General features: G+C 40.2%; 1 protein-coding gene across 19 annotated transcripts in view; it reads left to right on the top strand.

Annotated features, from left to right (window-relative positions):
* LOC135199325 (inositol 1,4,5-trisphosphate receptor-like) overlaps positions 1-24,522 on the top strand; it is a 335,174-nt gene that overhangs the window by 48,930 nt on the left and 261,722 nt on the right. For all 19 annotated transcript variants that reach the window (XM_064227241.1, XM_064227242.1, XM_064227250.1 and 16 more), the window contains exons 3-4: positions 8,786-8,856; positions 13,001-13,116. In XM_064227241.1, the coding sequence (XP_064083311.1) occupies positions 8,786-8,856; positions 13,001-13,116 (187 nt within the window). The remainder of the gene's footprint in view (positions 1-8,785; positions 8,857-13,000; positions 13,117-24,522) is intronic.

Raw genomic sequence — 24,522 nt, 5'->3', positions numbered from 1 at the left:
GTAGGAGGACGTCTCGCTTCCTGTAAAGAAGGGTCAGGCTCCCCTCTCCTGACTCTCGCTATTCGACGGAAGCGGCGCGCTCACCTGTGCGTTCGGATTCTCGCAGGAAGGCTTTCTGCTTCGGACAAGATCGCATCTGCGTCTAAGCGACATTCGCCTGACAGACAGTTTCTCCTTCGGACAAGGAGCAAACTGCGCGTAGGAGATCCTCACCCTACAGACGCTCTTCTTGAGACAGGATCGCTCCCCTTGACAGGCGCCAAGAGCCTAGTAGGCACTACTCACCTCGTAGCCGCTCCTCGTCTCGCCTCCACTCTCCGGTTTGACAAGCACCCTAAAATTGGACAGGCGCCCTTCGCTGGACAGGCGTCAAGAGCTTGTTAGGCGCGTTTCGCCTGGCAGGCGCTCTCTCCCGACTTTTTCTCGCCTCGAGTCAGGCGCCGAGAGCCAACCTAGGCATGGCGCTCGGTCCCTGGTAGCGCTCACCTAGTAGGCGCTCGTCACCAGAGATTCTCTCGCCTCGGTTCAGGCGCCCAAGAGCCTGGTAGGCGCTTTTCGTATGGCAGGCGCCGTTCGCCTGGTAGCCGCTCTCCTTTGGATAGGCGCCAAGAGCCTGATAGAAGTTCTTCTTCAAACAGGCGCTCTGCACCTGACTGTGCCGCCATGACTCCTATTAGGCTTCAAGAATCTGGAAACGCACTCCTCCAGACCAAGAAGGGATGTTGCAAGTAGACACTTGCCTGAAGCATTGTCTCCAAGACGTATACGTCTAACTTCCTCTAGAGACTCCTTTAAGAATAGTCGCCGCCTCTAAAAGGATCAGGAGGGCTCTTCAGCTCAGGAGGAACAGGACCCCTCAGAAGAAGAAGGACCAAAAGACGCCTCAGTTTCCTCCTATAAGAAAACTAACAGAGTTACTCCTGCAAGAGTTTGGAGATATCCTTTCTCCTGTGGCTTCCCCCTTCTCCTCTTTCGTTATTCTCCACTTCGAAGACGTCGAAGGTTTCGTCTTGTGTAAGGATGAAACCTACTGTTTCCATGAAGAAGGCTCTGAGAGGTTTTGGGGAATGGCTCCTTTCTAAGGAAGAGAAAGGGAAGACGGTTTTTTCTTTCCCTCCGTCTAAACTGACCGGCAGATTGGGATTCTGGTACGAATCGGGAGAACCTTTAGGCCTCGCTCTCCCGCTTCGTCTGCGGACTCGGACTTCTCTTCATTAGTGGATTCTGCTCGTCGTTCCGCCCTCTTGTCCGCCAAGACTACGTGGGGAATGAACGAACTTGACCACTTTACTGAAGGGAATGTTCCGAGTCCTGGAAGTTTTCAACTTCCTTGATTGGTCTTTAGGTGTTCTGGCTAATAAGACCAAGACACCAGATGCTCTGTCTCCTGAAGATCTTAACTGTGTACTCACTTGCATGGATAAAGCAGTGAGAGACGGATCGAGTGAAGTCTCCTCACTGTTTGGAGCTGGAGTGCTTAAGAAACGGTCGGTCTACTGTTCGTTTCTCACGAAGGCAGTGTCTCATGCGCAAAGGGCCCTCGCTCTTGTATGCTCAACTCTCTCCGCTTCTGTTCCCCCAAGAAAGTTATCCAAGATGTCTCGAGTGCCCTTTCAGCTAAGGCTACTCAGACATGTTAGCCCAGGCGGCCAGAAACCTCGCTCTGTCTTCCAACCCAAGACCAAGAAAGAGACTCCTCTGAGACAGGAGCCCTTTCGAGGAGGACCCGCTGTCAGAGGTTCTGCAACCAGAGGGACTAGACCTTTTAAGAGAGGTAAAACCTTCTCTAAGTCAGTCAGAGGGAAGAAATAGCGGTCAAGGACTCCAGACATCAGTGGATGCCAGACTACTGAAATTGCCGATGTCTGGGCCCACAAAGGGGCGACAATTGGTCCCTATCGATTGTCAGCAAAGGATACCTCATTCCCTTCTCGTCAAGACCACCATTGACGACAACTCCGAGGGAGTTGGTAGCCAAGTACAAGGACCCCATCATGAATCAAGCCCGTTTCTCTAGCAGTAGATCTCATGCTAGAGAAGGAGGCTATAGAACTAGTGAAAGATCCCCGCTCTGCGGGCTTTTACAACAGCTTTTCCTAGTTCCGAAGAACTCAGGAGGATGGAGACCGGTGTTGGATGTAAGCGCCCTGAACGTCTTTGTGGAAAAGAGGAAGTTCGCCATGGAGACAACTTCCTCAGTGTTAGCGGCTCTTCGTCCAGGGACTGGATGGTGTCTCTAGACCTTCAGGACGCTTACTTTCATGTGCCGATCCATCCTTCTTCACGGAAGTATCTACGATTCATGATGGGAGGAAACATCTTCCAATTCAAGGCCTTGTGCTTCGGCCTATCAACTGCACCCAAGTTTTCACGGGGTTAATGAAAAACGTGGCGCATGGCTACATTTGGAGGGAGTGAGGGTGTCGCTTTATCTCGACGACTGGCTAATCAGAGCAGAGTCTCAAGAAAGATGTCTGGAGGACCTTCAAAAGACCCTTACATTGGCAAGTTCGCTGGGCTTCTGTGAACTTCCAGAAGTCTCAATTAATCCCCAGTCAAGAGAGGATCTATCTGGGGATTCGGATAGCTTCTCTGGCTTTTCGGGCTTTTCCGTCGCCAGAGAGATAGCTCGTTGCTACGAGAAAATAACGACCTTCCTAGAGAAAGATGCATGCACAGCGAGGGAGTGGATGAGTCTGCTGGGGGACACTCTCCTCGCTGGAGCAATTCGTTTCTCTAGGAAGGTTGCATCTCAGGCCTCTACAGTTCTTCCTATACCAGAACTGGAGGCGTCTCTCCTAGATCTGGAGTTCTCCCTCAAGATCTCAAGGGAAATCAAGAGAGACCTTCGGTGGTGGAACAACCCACTTCGATTTGTGGAAGGAATGTCTCTCTACATGCCGAACCCCAGCCATGTGTTGTTTTCCGACGCATCGGAGACCAGGTTTGGGGGGAGGGGGCGACGCTCGGGACAAAGAGAAGTGTCAGGCACCTGGAAGGGGGATTCAGGTGTCCTGGCACATCAACAGAAAGAGTTGATGGCAGTCTGGATGGCATTGAAAGCCTTCGAACCCCACGTCCGAAATGCAGTAGTGCAGGTCAATTCGGACACACAACAGCCTTGGCGTACATCAAAAAACAAAAGGGGGGGACGCACTCCTTCTCCCTGTACGAAACAGCAAGGGATCTTCTGCTGTGGTCTCAAACAAGGAAGATCAGTCTTCTCACCAGATTCGTACAGGGAGAAAGGAACGTCAGGGACCGATCTCCTGAGCAGGAAGAATCAACTCTGCCTTCCGAGTGGACCCTCCACTCAGAAGTATGCCAAGACCTGTGGAGAGGTGGGGCAGACCTCACATCGATCTCTTTTGCAACAGCAAAGAACGCAAGAATCGAACTTTACTGCTCCCCGATCTCAGACCCAGGAGCAGTATCAGTGGATGCGTTTCTCCTAGATTGGACAGGGCTAGACGTCTACGCCTTTCCCCCCTTCAAAGTACTAGGACAAACCCTCAAGAAATTTTGCTATCTCGGAGAGGACAAGAATGACGCTAGTAGCTCCGTTCTGGCCCGCCCAAGATTGGTTCACAGAGGTACTGGAATGGTTGGTGGACTTTCCAAGAGCACTTCCACAAGACAAGATTTGCTCAAACAACCCCACTTCGACAGGTATCACAGAAACCTCCCCGCTCTCAATCTGACTGGCTTTCGACTGTCAAAAGTCTTGTCAGAGCGAAGGGTTTTCGACAAAAGCTGCTAAGGCTATCGCCTCAGCTAGAAGACCTTCGACCCTTAAAGTCTACCAGTCGAAGTGGGACGTCTTTCGCCGTTGGTGCAGGAACCAGAAGTTTTCCTCTTCCAGTACCTCTGTGACTCAGATAGCAGATTTCCTAGTTTTCCTCAGAGAAAAATGCGGTTTGGCAGTATCTACTATCAAAGGATACCGAAAGCATGCTGGCTGCGGTATTCAGACATAGGAATTTAGATCTTTCGAATAACAAGATCTTCATGATCTCTTAAGATCTTTTGAATCTTCCAAGAAACCTCGAGCGAAGTTCCAAGTTGGAATCTGGATGTGGTTCTTCGTTTCCTGAGGTCAGCTAGGTTGAACCACCACATTTAGCCTCCTTCAAAGATCTCACGAGGAAAGCTCTCTTTCTCATGGCTTTAGCATCAGCTAAAAGGGTTAGGGTTGTAGATTCATGCCCTAGAAGGAAGGGTAGGTTTCAAAGGAGATTCCGTGGTTTGTTCCTTCCTTCCTTCGTTTTGGCAAAAAATGAGAACCCCTCAATCCAGTGGCCAAAGGAACTTTTGAGGTTCGTGGTTTATCTGCCATAGTAGGGGAAGAACCTGAAAGAACTCTTTGCCTGTTAGGAGTTTAAAATACTACTTCAGAAGAAGAAAACCCTTAAGGGCATTGAGGATAGACTATGGTGCTCTGTAAAGGACCCCAGCAGACCATTGTCGAAAAATGCGCTGTCTTTCTTCATTAGAGTGTTGTGAAAGAAGCACATAAAGCTTGTAATGAGGAACATTTCAAGATCCTAAAAGTCAAGGCTCATGAAGTAAGAGCAATTGCCACTTCCTTGGCCTTTAAGAAGAATATGTCTCTTCAGAATCTGATGAAAACTACATTCTGAGATGTAATTCAGTATTCGCCAACCACTACCTAAAAGACGTCAGTATTACGTATGACGAGTGCTTCGCGTTAGGCCCGTACGTATCGGCGGATTCGGTGCTGGGCAGGGAGCTGGAACATTATCCTTAGTAGTTTTTTCCCTTGTTTTTTTTGGGTAATTGAGTTCATATGGTTGTATGAAAAATGATGCAGGTAGGCATCGTTTTTCGTTTCGTAATGCTAATAACGTTAGTTTTGGTTAGGTGATCGGATTTGGTTTGAAGCTCCCTGCGTTGGTAGTGGACAGGTTCTGTCATAGACGAGGCGAACCCCCATTGACATTCGATCCGCTTGGATTCTACTAAGTAAGCGGATATCAAGTCCCGTTGTAGACCCAAAGAGTCTTTTCAGCTGTAGGTCACGCCCTCGCTGTAGCTCTTATGGCTATGCAGACTAATAGACAGTATCTATGAAGTCTTCAGCCTAAACAGGTAAGAACCAAGGTTATTTTTATCCTACAACAGGTGTTGTTTTTTTACCTTTTCTTTGTTATTTTCTGTCTTGTACCCTCCACCAAGGGTGTCAATCAGCTAAGTAGTTATGTCTGACAGGAAAGTTCATGTACAAAAATGATATTGTTATTTTACAATAAAGTTTTGTACATACTTACCTGGCAGACATATACGATTGATGGCCCGCCCAGCCTCCCCTCAGGAGACAGGTATAAAGAGATAAAAAATCTTGGCAAGAAATGTATGATTGGTTCTTACACCCGCCTCCCAGCGGCGGTAAGGTAGATCACCTGACCTACCTGTCGCGTTAGCCGCGAGTTTTGAATTCTGTCGTGACGTCAGAGACGTAAGCTAAGTATATGTCTGCCAGGTAAGTATGTACAAAACTTTATTGTAAAATAACAATATCATTTTTGATTGAAGGAAGGTAGACTGGGAGGCTTTAGTTATGTACTACGTGTGTGGCAAAGGACTCGCTTCTGGAGAGTCGTCAGTTCAGTTGTGAAGTTCCCGATGCTGTGGAAGTCTTTCGCATCAGGTATTCCTCCTTGATTTAGCAGATACAGGGTGAAAAAGAAAATTATCTTTGTGCTTTCCTATGGAGTCACAGCTTAGTGTTATGACAGACTTTTGACAGCCACTCGGTTATTGAAATATTCAAGTGTATGTGACAATGAAAATGAAAAGCAGACTGGTGGGATCTGCATGACAAAAAGTCTTTATGAGACTTGGAAAGTGATTTTATTGCAAATTAGCCATACTGGGGCCTTAGGATCTAATCGATTGATTAATATTGTATAGAAAACAATATTGCTAGCTACCATGATAAAAATAAATATGAAAAATTGTTGTTATAAATTAAAGAATATGGTAGAAACATGTACTACTTCACAAGTAAAAAAGGAATTGTTTTTAAAAAAATATTTTTATAAACACAAAATGAAAGGAGGAGAAACATTGAAAAAAGTTAGATTGGTTATCATAAAACAATTATAGTACCTACCTTTGTTCAAAAGACCAAATACATACTGTAATTGATTCATAATTTTCCCATTTAGCAATAAACTATTTATGGACTTGGCCTAGAAAAAAAAAATAATAATAATCTGGAAACAGGGGATTTGGACCAGTTGTTATTAAGGATCTCCCCTGCTCCCCTCTCCTCTAGTAAATTGTAACCAATGCTCAAGTTTATTACACTTACTTATTTATTGTATTGCAGATTGATTAGGTGTGTACAGTGCAGTAAACACAGTAGTAACTCCTTATTGATTTACTCTTCTGTTCATTGATTGCCTTTTTTTTTTTTTGCTGGTTTTCTTGTGGCCATACAATTATATGGAAGGTTGCATTCGCTCAGTTTGGATAAGAATTTAATATATTTTTCTTAGATAATAATTAGTAAAAGTGTTAAAGTTTTATGTCATTCACAATTTTTTAACAAAATATTTTTTTATACTGATTACTGGTGTCATATTGGAGGTTAGATCATGCATTGAATCCCAAGATGAGCTGTTGTTCTTTGTTCATATTTCCACTGATGTCACAATGAGTTTATGTATATACTATATATAACCTATGCCAGTGATGCTCAGCATTCATTGCCCATTTTCTTACACTGTATTGTACAGCTTCACTGATTTATATATACCCTAGATCAGTATTTGAGACCCAAGAGAAACACTATGCATGCTTATTAAAACATAAACGAAAATGAATGTGAACTCTCTCTCACAGAAACTAGTGGGATACATGAAGAGGCAGTTCAAATATAGAAACAAGGAAATGGTGCTACAGCCCTACACATGAATAGTTAGACCATATCTTAAATATGCAGTACAGTTTTGGTCACCACCACTAAGAAAGCACATAAATAGATTAGAAGGAGTACAAGCAAGAGCCACAAAGTTAATTCCTTCCATCAGGCAAATAGGTTACCAAAGATGACAAGAGAGCCTGAACATGTATGACCTAGAGTCAAGACGATTGCAAGGACAACTAATAGAGACATTCAAAATACATTATGGGACTTCTTCACATATACAAGATATGTGACACATGGAATAAACTACCACCAGAAGTTGTAAACATTAAAACATTGTGAATGAATTATAAAACCTGGTAGCACATGAGGTCTCCTCGAATGGATTAATAAGTCTGTGAGACATCCTAATTCTCTCTCTCTCTCTCTCTCTCTCATAAACTCTCGTCTCTCTCTCTCTCTCTCTCTCCATCTCTATCTGTGTTTTGTATATATATATATATATATATATATATATATATATATGATATATATATATATATATATTATATATATTATATATATATACCCTTATATACCACATATATGTATAGATTTTCAAAACTTTGTACGTATTAGGAAGAGTTCTAAAATTTTGTTTGGTCATTTGCACTCCAACAACTAATGCAGAGTGTTTTGCAGTGTGCTTGCCACACAACTCCCTATTTCTCTGAAGTTAAGATACATCTGGTTTGATCAATTATTGGATTGGTGACCACCAGAACATGACAGGCAGCTTCAGAATTTTCACACTGCATACCTCTTTCAGTGGAATTTGAGAAATGTGGGTTTTAGTCTCTACTTGCCATGTGGGGGTGCAGGTTTGCCAACAGTGCACCTCGTGTGGTGCAGTTGAGGCAGTACTTAAGGTCCTTTGCAGTGTCCCTTTGGCCCCTAGCTGCAACCCCTTTCATTCCTTTTACTTTACCTCCTTTCATGTTCTCTCTCTTCCATCTTACTTTCCACCCTCTCCTAACATATTGATTCATAGTGCAACTGCTTTGAGGTTTACCTCCTGTTACACCTTTCAGACCTTTATAATGTCAATTTTCGGTTTAGTGCTGAATAACCTCATATGTCCCAGTGCTTGGCCTCTGGCCTAAATTCAATACTATTCTATTCTATTTTATTCTAGTCTTTACTTCATGTGGCATCACTGTTGGCACACTAGCCCATGTGACTGTCTCTTGGGGCTAGAGATGAAAGCTTTCAAACTTGTAGTAAATTGTAAGAGTCTGGCGTTTGTGGCAGTAGGTCACAATGGAGGTTAGAAGTTGCACATAAAAAATTCCCACAAGGTGTTGGAGATGAAACTTCGTCCTGCTTTGTAACCTCATTACTTCGCTGCTTTAGCTCTTCAGGATTTTGTAATGCCATTCCTGTTAGACTCTTATAGCATGTTGCATATTTTTTTAATGGCCACATTATCTTATGGGTCTGTGTCAGTTTAAGAACTTTACATGTGAGACCCAGTGAAGCTTAACTTTGAGAGACAGCCTTCCATCCTTATGTTATGATTGTTACTGCCAGGCATTGACTAGAAAAACAGTAAAAGTAGTAAATGTTTCTTTTATAATGGCAGCTGCCTCTCACTTGTTTATTTATTAACCATATAATTCTCCATCTGCATCGAACCAGGCTTAGAAGCGGCAAGAATATATAAACTCATGACAGATATTTTAAGTACATTTGAAATGGTGTATGATTGCGTTTTGATAGCAGTTACAAACAAGCAGAAATAAGTAACCACAGTTCATTGAGACCTCAGATTTTCTGTCATTAACCTGAAGCATTAGTAAATAGCAATGAAATTAGTATATTTTCACTCACGGTCATCTTTTCTCTTGCTTTCAGGCTTGTTGACTCACGGTGTGTTGTCAGTCCAGAAGCTGGTAACCTCACGAATCCTCCCAAGAAGTTCAGGGGTAAGTTGTCGCTGTTTATGATGTTATTGTGGAGTGTGAACTACCTCACAGAATAATTGATAATTATTTAATATATACAGGGCCATACTGTTTAGAGCACTTGAAGTTCTCTGTGACATCCATTTAATCCCACTTGCATTGCTGACTACCTTTTTATCTTTCTTCCTTTTCCTATTATCCTTATCACACTCTTCTTCTTTCCCACCGTTATCCCTACATTAAGGGGTTGGTTGTCTGATGTGCCTTTTCCACACCATGCATCAAGCATGGTTTATTGTTTTGCAAAAGGGTTTTGCGACTGCATGCCCTTGCTGTCGTCAACCGCAGTTATTGGCGGTGGGCCTAGCCTTTTACTCAAAAGTAAGGCTGCAAGGCAGCAGCTATCGTTTTAGTTGCCTTTTACCACGCAGGGCCTACAGTGGTAGTATTCTCACACCTCTACCACAGGGTCCATTATCCTTTTTCACACTATAGCTGTGCAAACTTCTTCAACCTTCTCAGTGACATGACCATATGACCTCTGTGAACGTTATCCGTAGGTTCAACCCTGTGGTAAGTGATATTGCATTTTCTATGGTGTCTGTAAAGTGATTACTAATCACACTGTTACTCATTTTGGTGTCATTTTAAAGCAGAATGTTTGTTCAATACAGTAATGCACTATTATGATGAAAAAAGCACATTGAAAAACAAGTCATTAAAATTACTGGGTGACAGTTAGTTGCTAACAATATCCTATCAGAGCATCATAAGGGACTTGGGTTGGACTCAGAAAGGTGTGCCATTGCTGTGCAGTGAACCAAATGGTTAACCACAACCTCCTTTCATTTAAAAAACAAATCCTTTTGGCCTCTCCTCTGAGACAGTTAGAAGTAGCTTGTCTGCTGAAGTTACTTAAGATTAAAGTCAGGCAGTGTGGAGGTATATAGTTAATATTTTTTGTTGAATGACAAGAAGTGATTGCCAGGCTGCATTGCAGCAGACCTCAGGAATCTGAGTCACAATGAGGTCTGAGAAGCAAGCAAAGTCAGTCAGTGGTAGTTGATAAGGTTTTGTGTGATTTTCTTGAAAGTTCTACTAGTCTTTAATGATTGTAAGGCCAAGATTCAGGGGACCAGAGTGTGTGTGTGTGTGTGTGCGTGCGCGCGCAAACAAAATACGACTGTAAATTTCCACTTATTAATGTTTCATGTTTCTGATGTCCTTTTAAAGTGGCATTTAAGTAATTCTGGGTTACTGTGTTGCTATGTGCAATGCAAGACCTTTCTGTCTTTAATGATGTAGCAATAAAATTATTCCAAGGAATACTAAAGACAGAAAGGTCTTGCACTGTGCGCACGCGCACACACACACAGAGAGAGAGGAGAGAGAGAGAGAGAGAGAGAGAGAGAGAGAGACTGGGAGACTGGTATACCATCAAGCAGCAGAAACTTTGATAAGTTGTAGATTCTCTCTCTCTCTCTCTCTCTCTCTCTCTCTCTCTCTCTCTCTCTCTCTCTCTCTCAGTAATCTGTTAATATATTTTTCTCTTTCCATTACCTAATCTATTTGCATCTTTATATCTACCTTTTTCAGTAATTTATCAAAGATTCTCTCTCTCTCTCTCTCTCTCTCTCTCTCTCTCTCTCTCTCTCTCTCTCTCTCTCTCTCTCTCTCTCTCTCTCTCTCTCTCTCTCTCTCTCTCTCTCTCATACAGGCCACAGAAAGTACAGGAGAGCTTCCCTGTTTCAAATCGATTGCACTTAACTTTTTTGTCCTTTTGACGTGAGGTTTTTATTGCACAGTGGCCTTTGAAGCCATTGTCCAGCTGGGCAGATTTAATGTTTACGTTCAGAAGAATAACACACAGCCGGCGCAGAATTAATTGCCCCTCTGTTAGAAACAAAGAGACGAGTTTCCGTTGCTTTATTAGAAAGGAAACGAGGGACTCTATTGATTGTTTCATTTCGGGTGGACATTGTGGGATGATTAGCTGCAGGTTTTTCTTTTGTTTTTCTTTTGTTTCATTGAAGGCTGACGTGTGTGTGTGTTTGTATGAGAGAGAGAGAGAGAGGCTGAGATTGGGGGAATTGGTAAACAATGTTTATTTCTGTTGTTGTCTAACCTGTGGTTAAACTCCACACACCTGGTTCTCTCAGTAACTAGACTCATAGTTGTCTTGGTGTGTGTGTGTCATTGACAAATACTTGTTATCAGAGATTTTTCATTGTTAGTGTAGAATAAGCTTACCTTTCCTGGCATCAGACTCGGGTAAAAAAACTTTTGAATAACTAGTTTAATAGGCCACTAATTAAGAGTACCACTGTATTCAGTTTTTAAGTACAAACATCATTTGTATTACACAGATTGTAGGAAATATATTGTAGTTTAGTCCTGGCAAAGAATGCATTGAAGATTGTAAATCTTAAAAGTGCCCATTTTATTTACACCATTAAATACATAGTATTCTTTCCTGAGATGTATCAGAGTTGCAGTGCTAAAGGACATCCCTTATATAGTTGTTCCACTCAGACCAGTTTATTCAAATGTCTTAACCCTCCCAAGTTTTCCATATGATTTTTCATTTTCTTGATGTAATAGGCTAATTGTTTGTGCAAGGATACAAACTTTTGTCTTTTATGTGTATAACTCTTTGATGAAGGGTGGTCCAGTTGCTGAAGCTAGGTAAGAAGGGAGTTAATCAGCAGTAGTTGAGTAAATCCATTGGAGATGCGCCTACCCACTTGAGTGGATCTCCATTCAAAAAATGGTTTTTCTTCTTGTAAAAACAAGTTGCAAATTTATTTATAATTTGCACTGTGCTGGCTGTACAAACCTGATGCCTTTTATCATTTATTGTACCTTAAACCAACCCCACGTATCTGTTCCACACCGTGTGGTAGGGGTGTTAGGATACTACCACTGTAGGTCCTGCGTTTTGTAAAAGCCGACTACAATGACAGCTGCTGCCTTGCAGTCATAATATTTTAGTAAAAGGCTGGGCCCACTGCCAATAACTGAGGAAACTGCTGCCTTGCAGGTGGACTTTTTAGTCAAAGGCGAGGCCAACCGCCAATAACTGTGGTTGATGACAGCAAGGGCATGTGGTTGTAAAAATCCCTTTGCCAAATAACAAACCATGCCTGATGCAAGCAGTGGAGAAGGCGCATCAGGCAACCAACCCCTTAGTGTAGGGATAATTGTGGGAAAGAAGGCATTGTACCTGTTGCAGGGGGAAACAGTAACACTAACAGTCGAGTGATGGGAAATTTCCCCAGTCTCTTGACTCACTTACTACTGCTAGTTGCTAACCTTTCTGCCAAACCTTAATACCCAGATCAACTTTGGCCCGGTACATATCCCTACAAATGACTTAGGGGTTGAATACTTGGGGAAAATTCTAGTCGTCTTGAATTTCAGGTTTTTTATTGCATGTTTTTCAGATTATCTCCATCATCTTTCATGATATCATAACCAAATGACCTGTCATTCATGATATGTCATGATTTTGTCTTTTGTAATGTTTTAATGGAATGTAATATATATGTCTTTTTAGAATGTTAAAATTGAGTATCTTATTAATCTCGAATTTGGTGTTTGTCTCAAGAAAATGTTTATGTGAATGTGTAAGGATTGTCACAATTTTAACCTTTAGCATTTATATCTGAGTGGCACATTTTTATTATTTTTAGACACTGATAGTTATAATCAAGTTTCATAATACTGCTTTTTGATCAGGTATCATATCTGTCTGCCATTTATAACATTCAAAACCAGTTATCACATTCCTGCCTCAAGGCAAATATTTTGCTGCTAAACAAATACTATATTCACAAAGAAATGTCACATTTTTTCTTCTTAAAATTTTGCTTCTAAACAGATATTTTTTTTTCCTAAGCAAATAAAAAAAATCATCAGGTTTTATCTTCCAAACCAATATTTTAAAAACAAGCGTCACATTTTTGCTTTGAAGCAAAAAAAACACTCGAGACAAAACATCGCATTTTGCCCTCCAGACAGATATCTGAGACCATACAAACATCACAAATTGCCTCTTCAGCATTGGCACTGGGCACTGAATGATACACACACACACACACACTGCCATTGTCACAGTGACAGCCCCAACTGATGATGACCCCTTCTTCGTGTGCTTCACTTCCAGACTGCCTGTTTTGCATCTGCCCCAGTTACCGGTATTCGGCCCAGAACCAGTTCTGGAAGGCGGCCAAGCAGAGCAGCAATTCTAACACCGACCCCAGCCTCCTCAACCGCCTCCATGTGAGTATACTGTAGTTGAAGTCATTGCCTGTGAGAGATGTAGTGTCATCAGTGCAGTCGTTACTGTAGTTGTAGTCATTGCCTGTGAGAGATGTAGTGTCATCAGTGCAGTCGTTACTGTAGTTGTAGTCATTGGCTGTGACAGATGTAAGGTCCTCTGTGCAGTCGCTTGATGGTGTACTATGTAGTGATTCATTCACTGGCTGAAGGATTGATGTGTTTGGGTTTCATTTTCGCAGACTCAGGGAGTGATCCTACAAATTACTTTGTTATTGTTGTTCTTGTTGGGGGGGGGGGGGGGGGGGGGGGGGGGGGTGTGGGGGGGGGGGGGGCTGAAAGCCTAAAAAGGTCTGACAAAGGTGTTTTGCAATGAGTTACAGATACAGAAATTTTAGGATTGAATATTTATGATTTATTTATGAGAATGAAAATGTAAAAAATAATGTGCATGTTAAGCAATTAAGAACAATTATTTCTAATAGAATATATATCCCATTTTATTTTAATTTTCGTTGGTGAAACAATGCTCTATTTGACCATAGATTTTAGCACACACTGCAAGTAAGCTGGAGGTCGGATCAGGCCTTGTTTTCTACTGGATTTGGGTTTCTTTAGGGCTTCTTAATGTTGATTTTGTGGGGATGAAGTTCTTAAGAGTACTCAAACAACAGCAGGATCACTGAGGAACTGATGATGCTTTCTGAAGCTTGCTTATGTATTTAATCATTGGGGAGGTATCTTCAAAGTTCTGTTGGGGGAAATGCCCGAAGAATATGTAAAAACACAGGAAAATTCTCTAAATAACTGATGAAGTTTTCTGAATGTAGCCTATGTATTGATGATTTTGAGAGGTGTCGATACGTTTGTATTTTTTAATTGGATTTGGGGGTCTGTTGGGCTTCTTAAAGTTTGTGTGAGGATGAAGCCATTAAAAATACGTGACAATAAAAGGGGGAAAATCGTTGGAAGAATGGGTGAAACTTTCTGAAGCTCGCTTGTGTATTTATTAAGTATATCTTGTGTATTTATTAAGTATATCTCAGACCACTGAGCTGATAAACAGCTCTCCTAGGGCTGGCCCGAAGGATTAGATTTTTATTTACTTGGCAAGGAACCAATTGGTTACTATGGCCTCAGTGGTGTGATTGGTATGGTCTTGGCTTGCCACCTCGGTGGCCGCGAGTTCGATTCTCGGGCATTCCACTGAGGGGTTAGAGATGTGTATTTCTGGTGATAGAAGTTCACTCTTGACGTGTTTTGGAAGTTGCATAAAGCTGTTCGTTCCGTTGCTGAATAATCACTGGTTCCATGCAATGTAAAAACACCCTACAAACAAACTAATTGGTTACTTAGCAAAGGGACTTACAGCTTATTGTGGGATCCGAACCACGTTACATCAAGAAATTAATTTCAAATCACCAGAAATAAATTCCTCTGGTTCTGTATCGGTGGCAGCGGGGAGCGAACTCAGGCTACCAGATTGATAGGCGAGTACGGAACTCACTCGTCCAGTGAGGAAGTTAACGTGGATGTTTTAATTGGAGAGGTATAGATGCCTGTTGTTTATTCATTTATTATTTTTTAGATTTTTAAGTGGATTTGGGTGGTCATGGGTTTTTTGTTAACATTAGTTATGTCTTAAGAATGTGTCAAAGCAATTGGGAAAATCATCGAAAGCTTTCTGTAGCTTGCTTATCTGTTTATTAATTTGATGGGTACTATTGACATTTGTGTTTATCACTTACTTGGGAAGTAAGCCTACAGACTATACTTTGTTGTTGTTGTTGAGGTGTTAGGAAAGGTCAATGGAAGAGCCTAAAAAGGTCTGAAAAAGGTGTTTTGCATCGAGTTGAGATACAGGAATTTTAGGTTAGGATATTTATGATTTATTAATTAGATTGAAAGTGTAAGGAATAATGTTTATGTTAAACAGTCCAGAACAATAATTTCTGATGAAATATAAAATATTTATTTTAATTTTCGTTGGCGAGACAAGGCTCTATTTGACCATAGATTTTAGCACGTTTTAATTTGCGTTAAAGTTAGGATTGTCATGTCTATATCTCATACGAGAGGGGAAAATCTTCCACGCATCCCGAGTAAGCTGGAGGTGGGATCAAGCCTTGTATTTTAATCATGTACTGACAATGTTATTTATTGATTTATTGAATTTATAATTTGTCTCTTTTTCCAATAATTGGTCAAATGAATGCACTAATATTCTTTTGAAACTTGAATTTCAAGTCAGTGGCCCCTGTGGTGGGCTTTGTATTTATGAATATGGTTCATCCTATTATTATTTATTATTATTATTATTATTTTATTATTATTATTATTATTATTATTACATAGCTGTTGACATTCAAAGTCAAAACAGACATTGACAACCAATTACCACTGGAAAAGTAATTGACATTCTGCCCAAGAGTTATAAATAGCAGTATGATCATGTTTAATTAAGGACCTGGAACGATCAAGAACAGAATGATCGGGAACTGGGAATGATCAAGAACTGAGAATGATCAAGAAATGGGATTATCAGGAACTGGAATGATCAAGAATGGAATTATCAAGAATGGAATTATCAGGAAATCGAATGATCAAGAACTGGAATGATCAAGAACTGAGAATGATCAAGAACTGGAATGATCAAGAACTGAGAATGATCAAGAACTGGAATGATCAAGAACCTAGAATGATCAAGGACTGGAATTATCAAGAACTGAGAATGATCAAGAACTGGAATGATCAGGAACTGGAATGATCAGGAACTGGAATGATCAAGAACTGGAAGGATCAAGGAACTAGGGAATTGATTATCAAGAACTGAGAAACAGAACTGGGTTATCAGAACGGAATGACAAGGACTGTGATCAAGAACTGGAAATGATCAAGAACTGGAATGATAAGGAACTGGAATGGCACTGGGAGGAACGGAATAGCTAATGTTCAGGAACTGAGAATTATCAGGAATTGGGATTGATCAGGAACTGGAATTTGGGATCAAGAACTGGAATGAATGAAAAATGAGAAGATCAAGAAATGGAATTATTCAAGGACAATGGAATGTTCAAGGAACTGGATAAATCAAGAATAAGAATGGGACAGGGGCTGGAAAAACTATTAAAAAAAAAAACAGGAACAGGAATAATCAAGAAACGGGATGTTCAGGAACTGAGAATTATCAGGAATTGGGATTATCAGAAACTGGAATGATCAAGAACTGAGAATGATCAAGAACTGGGATTATCAGGAACTGGAATGATCAAAGAACTGAAAATAAAAAAAAAACAAAGAATGAGAATGATCAGGAGCTGAGATCTATAAAAAAAAAACAGAATGATCAGGAACTGGGAATTATGAGGAGCTGGAATTATCAAGTGGTTTATTGACGTTGCATTCCGTGAGTGGAATAGGAAGAGGTAAAACCAGTTTCTAATTCTTTTCCAGTTTTCCTTGCAAGATGATGTGCTTTGTTTCAGTGTCAGTATTGACAGCTCGGTGGTTTTTATGGCCTGTGTTGGAATTGCAATTATTGTTCTCTCTCGCAAAATTAAGTTGCATTAGGAATCTCAAAGACCTCGTTACATATCTAATATATATATATATATATATATATATATATATATATATATATATTATATATATTATATATATAATATATATATTAAGTTGTATTTTTTTGTGCCTCGACAATGCCTGAATATAGGACGAAAGCACTTGGTATTGACTGTCTGCCTGTCATTTTCCTGTGGTATTCGTTTATATGATAAAGTCACATGCAGTTACTATGATTTTTTAATCATTATATATATGAATTTTTATCACATCACTGTGATTCATATACATACTACGAGCTACAAATGTCCTTTAATACCCAATTCGCTCTACCTCGCAATTAATATATTTTCTTATATGTTAACTGAAGGAGAATTTTTGAATTGCTAATACTAATTTCGTCCTCTCGTAGGTTCGAAGCAGTACCCAGCAGACATAGGAGAAATCAGGACCTCAGTGACGGTGTTGACTGGGCCACCAAGTCGATAATGTCACTGAAGTCCTGATTTCTCCTCTGTCCGCTGGACGGTGGTTCGAACCCAAGAGAGGACGAAATTATTATCAACTAAAAAATTCCCTCCAGTTAACAACATATATTATGTATTATGAAAATATATTAATTCTGAGGTAGAGTGAATTGGATATTAAAGGACATTTGTAGCTCAATGTATATATATATTATTTATATTATATACAGTGGTCCCCCCGTATTCGCGGGGGATGCGTACCAGACCCCACGTGAATAGTTAGAACCCGCACATGTTTGGAACCCCCATTAAAATGCTAAAAACAGCCTATTTTGTTAGTTAAAACTCAAGAAAAACCACTAAAAATTTTCATACTTGGTTTTTTTAACCCTTAAACGCTGAAGGGGTATATTAAAAATCTCTTCCGTGTGGCTTTTTTTTTGGTCATTGGCTGAAGTTTAGTATGCAACCATCAGAAATGAAAAAAATTATCATTATCATATATAAATAATGCGATATATGATAGCGCAAAAACAAAATTTCATATATAATTGTATTCAGATCGCGCTGTGAGCAAAATGGTTAAAGCTAACGAGTTAATTTTCTTTTGTTATAATGTACACTATATTGCGATCATTTTGGTATATAACACATTGTAAAACGATAAAAGCAACACAGAGAAAATATTATCACAAAATGATGCATGAATTCGTAACGCAAGGACGTAAACAAATTTTTTTTTTTTTGCAAAAATTCACCATAAATCTAAATATTGTCCTAGAGACTTCCAATTTGTTTCAAAATGAAGACAAATGATTGAATATTACTATACTGTAAGAGTATTAGCTTACAATTGCAGTTTTCGACCATATCTGATGAGTTAAAGTTGACTGAATGTCAAATTTTTAAATATTTTTTTTGTATATGCAATTATTTTGGAAATTAGAAAAGCTACAACCTTCAAATATTTTTCGTTTAATTCTACATGAAATTGCGCACATTTTCATATATAAAACTCTATGATATGCCTAATATGAAACGGAGCAAATATTCCGAGAATGGGACGTACGCATTTCGGAGATTTGTGGCGGAGAATCCACGCCCGGAGGGAAGGCAAGTTTTTTTTTTAAATTCACCATAAATCTAAATATTGTGCTAGAGACTTCGAATTTGTTTCAAGATGAAGATAAATGACTGAATATTACTAGAATGTAAGAGTTTTAGCTTACAATTGCGTTTTTCGACCATTTCGGTAGAGTCAAAGTTGACAGAACGTGGTTTTTTTTCTGTTTATCGTGATTTATATGCAAATATTTCGAAAATGAGAAAAGCTACAGCTTTCAGTTAAATTTTGTTGTATTCTACATGAAATTGCGCGCATTTTCATAAATAAAACTTTATGTAATGGCTAATTTAAAATGGTGCAAACATTACCACAATCGCACGTATGATTTTTTCGGAAGAGTTACCGCGCGGACGTAAGGAAAATGTTATTTTTTTTTCATAAATTCACCATAAATCGAAATATTGTGCTAGAGACTTCCAATTTGTTGCAAAATGAAGGTAAATGATTGAATATTACTAAAATATAAGAGTTTTAGCTTACAATTGCATTTTTCGACCATTTCGGTAGAGTCAAAGTTGACCGAAGGTTGAAATTTTGGCACTTATCGTTATTTATATGAAAATATCTCAAAACTGATAAAAGCTACAATCATGAGTATTTTTTGTTGTATTCTACATAAAAATGCGCACATTTTCATATATATAATACTCCATGTAATGGCTAATTTAAAATGGTACAAAAATTATGTCAAAGTGACGAAATAATTTCCGAGATGTGTCACCGATACTTTTTAGTGCGACAAGAAAGAAATTCGCGCTTGTGCGCCTGCGTAACGATTGTAAACAAAACAACACCTTGATCCGTGAACTCCCAGCATCCCCCAAGGCGCGTGATTCGAGTTTTTGGCTGGTAGGCCTATAAGTATTTTTCCGCGAATTTTAAAAAAAGCTTTTGTATGTCGACGTAAAATACGTCCAGTCGGCACCCGAGAGACAAAAAATGTCGACATAAAATAGTCAGTCGGCACCCGAGACAAAAAAGTCGACATAAAACTACGTCCGTCAGCGTTTAAGGGTTAATAGTTTTATCACAAAAAGTGCATTTTGTGATGAAATTGATAAAAAAACCAGGAATTTGTGGATATTTCTCATAGAAAAACACAGCAAATGTGCGAATTTTCCGCGAATAATGCGAGGAAACGTTCCCGAGAGAAATTCGCGGATGTGTGAGTCCGTGAATCCGGAGAACGCGAATATGGGGGGCCCACTGTATAGTGTATATATATATATATATATATATATATATATATATATATATATATATATATATATATATATATATATATATATATATCTATATAATAACTTTCAAAAACTCTGAAACAAGAACACTACAAAGCAGCGTAATGCAAAAGATACCTTCACGATGCGTTTGCAAAAAAAAAAAGAAAAAAAAAACTCGTATATATTGTTGTCCCCTTTGACAGAGGTATGTTTGCAACATTTTCTCAACGTAGCCAGTGAGCTTAGGGGGGAATATTGGCTTGGGTCTGTACCTGGATGGGTCACGGGTCACAGGAAGGCTTGTGATTTCATGGAGATACCTTTGCTATATTTTTCAAATATCAGCTGTTTTAATTTTTCATATGGATAATATTAGATAGTGTTTTTGTTTTGTTTTGTTTATTATTGCCCTATGATTTTATTGTATTTGTTGTTCCACTTTTATTTGTAGTCCGTATATTTCTAATTGTCTTTCCACGTTTTTACTCGTCTCTTTTTAAACTATTGTATTTTTTTTCGTGATTCCAATTTTATCTGTATTGCTCACCGTTCCATTCTCCTCCTCTAAACCTATTCCGTTTATTTTCCCGTTTTTTCAGATTTATTTGTGATCTGTATAGTTACAAAGCATCGCCTTTTTTTTTTTATCGTCTGATCATGTTTAGTGCATTTTTCGTCAGCTGATTTTTACATTTATCTTTAAATTTATTTACTTAATCTTTACATTCTTCTCCCAAAACTCAGAATAAGGAAGAGAGAGAGAGAGAGAGAGAGAGAGAGAGAGAGAGAGAGAGAGAGAGAGAGAGAGAGAGATTCTTTAATAGAGTGCTGAAAAAGATAGATAAAAAGATTTAAACAGATTAGGTACTGGAAAGAGAAAAATATAACAACATTACTGAGAGAGAGAGAGAGAGAGAGAGAGAGGAGAGAGGAGAGAGAGGACGAGAGAGAGAGAGAGAGAGAGGTGAGTTAATGTTCTTTGATTTTACGGGTCCAGAAATAGCCCCTCCCACCCCAGATGGTGAGGGGAGCTGGTGGGGACCAAAATGTAAAATGAAATCAAGGGCGACCTCTCGTGTTTTTATAGCCGAATCCTCTCTCTCTCTCTCTCTCTCTCTCTCTCTCTCTCTCTCTCTCTCTCTCTCTCTCTCTCTCTCTTAGATGTATTGATGTCCGTACACTCTTGAGGACACAGGACACTTGGTATTGATTTCTTTGGGCCCTGAGATAAGAGTCTCAGTGACACACTGACCCTGCCTCTGTGTGACGCCAGACGTGTGTGGGGTTTATTATTATTATTGGAAAATATTATTATTTAGTATAAGAATATTTGAAGAATATTTTGAGTCTACCACGTTTAAGTATATCTTAATTTAACCAGACTACTGAGCTGATGAACAGCTCTCCTATAAAGAGGGCTGGGCCAAAGGATCAGATATTCTATACGTGGCTAGGAACCAATTGGTCACCTAGCAACGGGACCCACAGCTTACCGTGGGATCCGAACCGCATCATAATCGAGAAATTCATTTCCAATCGCCAGAAACAGATTCCTCTCGATTATGCGTCGGTAGAGCGGAGAATCGAACGCGGGTTCCGAATCGGTTAAGGCGAGCACATAACCCACTCGTCCAACGAGGAAAAGAGCCTTGAGACTGAGAAATTTCTCTCTCTCTCTCTCTCTCTCTCTCTCTCTCTCTCTCTCTCTCTCTCTCTCGTAACCCAGACTTTAATGGCATTTTCTCCAAAGTTTGGGGATCGATGAACTCTGGGATAACTCCATCAAGTTGCTTAATAATGATCGTGGTTAGATTTTCCTTGCAGTAGCCGAGTGCCTCGTATGGTGTATTTGTGTGTGTTTGTGTGTGTGTTTGTGTGTGTGCGCGTCTGGCATGTATAGTTTTCTGTTATTCTAGAAAGGTGTGTTCAGATGTGTGAATGTGTGTGTTGTGAAATTAATTGGAATGGTTTGAACATCGGACAAGAACAGCATTATTATTATTATTATTATTATTATTATTATTATTATTATTATTATTATTATTAGCAAATATATGTATGTATTCAGAAATTACGTATGATACATTCGTAAAGTAAGTCTACGGGCACAAACCGGCCCCCGTTTCAGGGAATCCCTTCTCACCCCCCCCCCCCCTTCGTACGGGGAGGAGGTAGGATGAAACCCCATCATAAACCATCTTAGGGGTCCCCACTATAACCCTGCCAAGTTTCATGCCCATCGGACCAGCATTTGGCTGTGATTGAATGACAGACAGACATTACGGCCATTATAGTAAGATTATTATTATTATTATTTTTATTTATTTTATTATTATTATTATTATTATTTATTATTATATTATTATTATTATTATTATTATTATTATTATTAATTCAGAATAGATATGAAAACCTAATTCGTATGGAACAAGCCCACCATAGGGGCCACTGACTTGAAGAAATTTAAGCTTCCAAAGAATATTATTGCGTTCATCAGGAAGACGCAAGAGGAGGTCAAGGGAAATACAGAAGAAGAGATCTCACTTAATGAAAAGAAACAAATAAATTATAATAAATTGATAGATGAAAATTAATGAAAATAAAAGGCGAATAGTATTAGAGTAGTAATACATCGCAACTTCGCTTCAACTTCTGAAGAAGAAGAAGTTCCAATTGTGCACGAAATCCTCCGAAGGGAGGCTGTTCCACACTCCTCCAACGGTGTGAGGAGGAATAAAGGACCTCTGGAACTCTAGAGAAGAGGTGTGTGTGTGTGTGTGTGTGTATGTATGTGTATATGTATGTATGTGTATGATCAGACCTCCACCTACAAAACTTGGAAGAGCTATTGATAGGGTCATATTAACATGTGTATTTGTGTATTGTTCTTCTACATACATGAGTCTGCATTTGTGACGTTTAAATTGGTTGGTCCTGTGGTGAGAGAGAGAGAGAGAGAGAGAGAGAGAGATGGAATTGGCTGCGCACAAATTGGTTAGTTGGCTAAGACGAGACCTGTTTGGTGTGCGCATTAATTGGATGCAGATGAACCGAGATGGTCTGGCCATGTCTTCAAGGAGGGAGATCAGCAGCAATGAAACGTTAAATGGACAATGGGATAAGGTGCCCAGTAGAGTTCTGAAGTTGCCAGTACCCGCCACAGGTATAACACGAGGATTTTCCAAGATACAGACAGTCCTATACAATTTCCAAGATACAGACAGTCCTATACAATTTCCAAGATACAGACAGTCCTATACAATTTCCAAGATACAGACAGTCCTATACAATTTTCAAGATACAGACAGTCCAATACAAAACAGTTTAGTTAGCCCTACTCTTGTCTTATAACCAGTCCCATACAAAACAATGTAGCTATATTAGGTTCACATCAACTGTGCATCTCATGGCTAGGCCAGTCCCTTACGGCGCTTCTGATTGGCTGTTGATGAGCCAGTCACAGGGCTGGAAACTCTCAGTCTCTCTCTCTAGAGTTCACATAGGCAGGATGTATGTTCCACCTCTCCTGAGGAATACGTCTTTCAAATGTCTCTCAGGAGAGGTGGAACATACATCCCGCCTATGTGAAGTCTCTCGAGAGACTGAGAGTTTCCAGCCCTGTGACTGGCTTATCGACAGCCAATCAGGAGTGTCGTTAGGGACGGGCCTAGACATCAGATGCACGGGTGATGTGAATCTACTATATAGCCCTTCTCTTGTCTTATAACCAGTCCCATACAAAACAATGTCGTTAGCCCTTCTCTTGTCTTGTGGGGACCTGTCTAGGCTCTGCCCACCCAACAGAGAACTTGAAGTGGAAGCCTCCTTCACAAGTTTTAAAGTTTCTCAGCCGTGTTCCGCGCGAATGTTTAGAGCCCTTTGAAGGGCAACAATCCCCGCTAAATATGGCAGGGGCTTTACTCCAACAGCAAGGAAAGGGTGCACAGATGAACAGGGAGAAAGGAGAAAGGATGCATAGAGGAAAAAGGGGAGAATGAAGATTAAGTGAAATAGGGGAGGAAGTCAATCCATCCGAAGGGTAGAATAGAAGGCCATAAGGGCCAGTGTGGCTTTCCTTATTGATTAGCCTGCCTCTCTCTCTCTCTCTCCTCTCTCTCTCTCTCTCTCTCTCCTCTCTCTCTCAGGTGTTGGTAATTATCCCCGGAGTGAGGACAGAGATCTGGGAAGGTGTATGTAATGATGCTGTAACTTGATCTAAATGGTATTGTAAATGACAGTTACTGTGGTCTAATAATAATAATAGGATTAATTATTATTTATTAATATTCTTGAGAACAAAAAGTTGAATTCACAGGGACAAGAGACCACCACCTTCCTCATCCCCACTGCCAACCCTATGGTGAGGGGTCGGTTGCCGCAATACGTCCTCTCCAACCATTCTCTTCGAAAACATCTTCCCTCATCGCTTTATCCCTCCACCGAAGAATCCTTTTCCTCCCTTTTTTTGACCTTCTGCACCTTTTAACAGGTTCCACCCAGGCCCTCTCTCTCTCACTCCTTCCTGCTCACTCATTCTTACTATGTGATGAGGCCACCTCGATGTCGGCAATCTCGTGCAGAAGACCCTCAACGAAGGCTGATTGACATCTGTCAAGTATAATGACTCTTGTGTATAGGGTATAACTAAAGTTAGGCGCCTAATGGGTTAATATTCACTTGCAAATGAAGTTGAGCCACCTAGCAAGTTAATATTCACTTGCATAGCAAAGAATATTTATTATTATTATTAATATTGCAGTAGATAAACCCTATCCACATGGAACAAGAACACCAAAGGGGCCACTGACTTGAAATTCTTGAAGCTTCCAAAGAATATGGTTGGATTGGTTTTCAACCTCCCACTGCTGCAGACCCCACACTGCAGCAGTAACTGATCGTGACACAGAGCCAGTGATTTATCGTCCCCCCCCTGGGGGGAGACGCGAAACCGTAACATCCAAGTGGTTCTCCACGACACTAACCACTATATACCATATCAAAACTATAGAGTAAAGTTACTCGACGGATTATT

The sequence above is a fragment of the Macrobrachium nipponense genome, chromosome 25, assembly GCF_015104395.2.
Source record: "Macrobrachium nipponense isolate FS-2020 chromosome 25, ASM1510439v2, whole genome shotgun sequence".
NCBI classification, from domain to species: domain Eukaryota; kingdom Metazoa; phylum Arthropoda; class Malacostraca; order Decapoda; family Palaemonidae; genus Macrobrachium; species Macrobrachium nipponense.
This window is presented reverse-complemented; position numbering and strand designations above follow the sequence as displayed.